Genomic DNA, 4,509 nt, shown 5'->3' on the forward strand with positions numbered 1-4,509 from the left:
ACACACACACATGCATGCATGCACGATGAGTGCAGGAATTCAGTCGCATTGAATGGAAATAAATAAGTAAAAAGGGCGATGCAAATTCGTTCGGTGCATTGTCGTAATTGAGATATTCGCCATTGTAATGTCAACGGTGAAATTAACTCTCGCCCGAACGGCGCGTCCAAAACTCGAAAAATAAATTGCAGAAATCGAAAGAGGGGTAGAAAGAAGCAACAAAGAACAACGACGACAGAAATGAACGCAAACAAAAAAGAACAACGGACGATGATGGTTGATGGCGAAGAAGAAAGAAGAAAAACACGAATTGCAATTTACTGGCCTCTCGCCAAGAAAAAGTAATTACACGCGCACAAACACACACAGGCTCCGTGCCAATTGGTAATTCATAAATGTCCTCTCTTCTTTTCAAGTAATCTTAGCGAACGAGCATTGAAAGCGCGCCTTCTGTAGCTCATCCTCTTTTTCGTAGACAAACAAACACAACTATCTGCATCTCCGACCTTGTAAGGGATAAGCAACACTTGCTCGGAAGATTTGAGTCCATATAAGCGGATCGATTAACTCGAATGCATATTTTATAAATAGACACATTCATCAATAACACGATCAGAATCCGTCGTGAGAAATGCACCAGCAAATTTAACTTAACTTTTGTAAGAAGTGAAATATTAAATAGAATTATTAGCATCTATTTGAGCAATTTCAAACCTGTACATACATACTAAGTAAGTATGACATAATACTTCATACAAACTGAGTTAACATTTCATAATGATTTACTTAATTTGTTACGCTATAAAACATTCAAACTTAAAACCGTCGTGAGAATTTCATTTATGGAATTTCATATTTCATTTCCCAATCATTCGTAAATCAATCCTATGCCCTAACGACGACAATTTCATTATTATTATTAATATCCTGTGGGTTTAACGGAGAAGACACGACGTGGCGTGGCGTGTACGCGTCGTTTCTTCGGACGAAATGAGTCAACACTTGCTTAATTGGTTTTCGGATAACTGGGCTAATAGCTTAACATCATCAAGATTTTCGTATCTGCCGGATCTTAATAAGACTTGCGCTGCGATTTGGTAATAACGATTACATCTGAACAGACCTATGGATATATTAATATCACGTTGAATTTATTTCCTTCCACTGTTGTTATCCAGATCTCAACCAGTTAATTGACTTTATGAACTAACTGCCCCGCATATCTTCAATGTATAAATTTCACGACTTTACAAATGTTGAATCAAATTTGCAATTGATGGAATGTACTTTTACTTCGGATCTCTCAACAACTAGGCAAAGGCAGATATGTTTATGATCTTTTCACTTGCCGACTGAAGGAATGAACGAACGAACGAACGGTGCGGAGTTGATTTACGGCCGTGTAATATATAGAAAGTAAGAAAATATGCGCCTGCCATCGACTGTGTTTGAGGAAGATAATTTAACAGCTTTCTACGATTGTCAGTCAATTTATATTTCGCCTCAGGAATGACTTAGGCATTTCCCGCATATTCCCGCGCTCAGCTCAGGTTTAATGCAATAAAACTCCAATTGGAATCGAGAACTTCGATAATCTTCAAAAAAAAAACTCATCTCACTCTCATGAATTAAGCAATTAATTTTAATTTATTCTCGCTTCTCAAATTCCATCCATTTCACGCAATATTTTCCATACAAGAAAATTCGATTTTAATCACTTTTAATTACATCTTTATTTTATATAATATTATACAACAATAATGATTAATCATTTGTACAATAAGGATTTTCTAATTATGAAAATAATGTAAATAAAAGTAAGATGAAACAAATCATCATTTTATGTGCATGTTTATTAAACGCAAGTAATGTTAATTTTCTGTTTGTTTGTTGTATAATTAGTTTGCAGCGTCTTTGGCTAATTGGATTAACGCAGAGGAAACCTATCGGTGTTTCTGGTAGATTTACAGCTTCCGTTTCTTGGATTTGGATTTATTTACGTTCTGCGTAAAAAAAATCAATGAAATTATGCGCAATCTGAACACGAATTCCTGCCGGTTGAGTCAACCGGACTCTACCTAAACTGAATTTTATTGTTAATGCAATTGCCTCGCATAAACAGAAACCAACGCAATACAAATTTATGGTAAAATCTAGTTTAACGTCGACAATATTCTTGTATCAAATACGTATATAAGGTTTAATGATCTCATAGCAAATACTTAATGGCATGTTATTTTCTATTGCATTTAGCAATATTTTCTATCTAATTGAATATTGTCTACAAACTAGTCAATTTTCTTTATATTTGTAAATAACATTTAGATGATTTTTGAATTGTTCACCCAAATTAATTTCTTTGTTACCTGAACTTTTCATCCTTCCTATAAGAGAATTTTAAAAGTATAATAGAATAAAATATCCTGCTTTTCATATTACAATAATAATTGCATAATTTTATGTTATTTCTTTTTACACATCGTAAGCAAACATTCAATATAATAAATATTTAATGAGAGAAATTTACATAACGCTGAAGTAATTGATATCCTTTTGGAAAGAACACTTGTTATCTTACATATTTCTGATGGATGCGTCTGATTCAGCGTTTTACAAAACATTGCGCAAAGGTTGCTTATTATTAAATTCTCATTGTTTCCGTAGAATCTAGATAACGTCAAATTATTGGTATTCCTCTTTATCTCGCTTTCAACGGTCCCGTGTAGCGGCGGCAGTTGGCGGCATGATTCGACGATTTCGCTCCCCTCGGATGGAAATGAAGACGTTGTTGTTGTTGTTGCTGCTTGCAATCAAGATGCACACAACCGGAGACATCGTACATTGGATTGTTCTGTTTTCGATATTAATAACACCGTCACCTGATACGTCGGGGTGACGGAGATCCCGTGAGCTCACGGGAACGGCGATGACGGCATGTCATCATCGCCTCAGATGGTATCAAAAAAGGGGGAACTCGCTGCTACTGCATTCATTACACTCTCCTCCTGACCAAACACTGGCGGATCTCTTTTGCCTTCTTTTTTTATTTGGGTTGAAAGGAAACCTTCGTCCATCCATGCACCATGGCATGCACCAGCCAGAAAGCTCTGTGCTCTTTGATTACGCTGTTACGAAGACAAAGAAGTGGTGGTTGGTGGTTTGATGGTGCAGGCATTGTCTCTCTTCTGGGGCCCCCGTGATAGCCGAGGCCACCACCAAAGAAACAACCTGTTCTAGGTGACGTCAGGACGACGCGGCGGCGAAGAGAGGTGAACCGCGAACGGAGCTCTTCGAGGCGAAGGAGGGCGCACACAAACGCGCTCACCATCCATCCGGGTACCATAGTCGTCCGCAGCAGTGCGAACCCGACCATCGTACCCATCGCCAGAACGAACGCACGCAAGCACGCACGTAATCCTCCTGTGGGTACACCCACCGTACCAGTTAAAGACTCGAAGAGCTCGCGCGGTGGTCCTCCTGTGGTCGGTCAGTGATTTGCGATCGAAAACAGGTGCAATGGATTAAGTCGTTCCCAAAAGGTGCCGCATTCTCTGTGCGAGTGTGTGTGTAGTATATGTGTGTGCAAGGAGGAAGAACGATACCAGAGCAGAGAGATAGAGCAGGATCTGCAACGGAAGTACTATCTTCAGAATGGACGAGGTAAATGATACACGACGCCGCGCGATCACAGATAACAGCAGATCCTATCTAACGACTGGAACTACTATGTATTAATTGAATTAGACATTAGACCCAAGTTACCTAATCACTTAATCCATCCAACTTTTAAAAGAAAAAACTTATGAATTCAATAGACAAAAACCATGAAATAAATACATGATCACAGTTTTTAATTAAAACTTATCGAATCCACGAAAGTTTGTCATTAAGTATGAAATTTCACAAAACAATTCATTGTTATGTTATAATCAAAATTGACTATAATTCAGTACAGAGAATGTAAGAAATAATATATGAAATTGACTGTAATCAAATAATTCTATAAAATTCATATTAAAACACAACAGAAAAATCTAATTGAAATTCCAAAATTGTTGCGAAAACGGTATTCACTTAACGCAACCGAAGAGTAAATAACTGTCTTTTAATTAACATTTACAAGTTGCTAATGGTAATTGTGGTTTGCAATTTTACTCGGCGTTAATATTATATAATTAATTTTAACTGCAAATGAAATATTAAATTGCAATTAAATAAATTTTAAAACTTTAATCCGTACTAATCCAAGCTCATAATTCAGAGTTTTCTAAATTGTAAACTATTCGATAATCAAATAACTAATAGTTAAATAAAACATTAGATTATTCCGTGTGTCGATTGTTTCGTTTTTCTCAACTTAAGATCGAAGTACAAACACTAATACCTGCCTACAAACATTTGAAGACTCAATTATACACACTTGATGCCTCCTTCCATCGCACCGAAGCCAACTTAACAAAACACCAGAGAGTAGTGTTTCTTTCATAAGCAAAACAAACAAACCAAAAA

The 4,509-nt window shown here is 36.7% G+C and overlaps 1 protein-coding gene across 2 annotated transcripts in view; it reads left to right on the plus strand.

Moving 5' to 3' along the window:
• The first annotated feature begins 3,370 nt into the window (after positions 1-3,370).
• Positions 3,371-4,509, plus strand: part of LOC108562190 — a 20,478-nt gene continuing 19,339 nt past the window's right edge. For both annotated transcript variants that reach the window (XM_017920449.1, XM_017920458.1), the window contains exon 1: positions 3,371-3,660. In XM_017920449.1, the coding sequence (XP_017775938.1) occupies positions 3,652-3,660 (9 nt within the window). In that variant the 5' untranslated portion in view covers positions 3,371-3,651. The remainder of the gene's footprint in view (positions 3,661-4,509) is intronic.

The sequence above is a fragment of the Nicrophorus vespilloides genome, unplaced genomic scaffold (assembly GCF_001412225.1).
Source record: "Nicrophorus vespilloides isolate i.1.1-1 unplaced genomic scaffold, Nicve_v1.0, whole genome shotgun sequence".
Lineage (NCBI taxonomy): Eukaryota > Metazoa > Arthropoda > Insecta > Coleoptera > Silphidae > Nicrophorus > Nicrophorus vespilloides.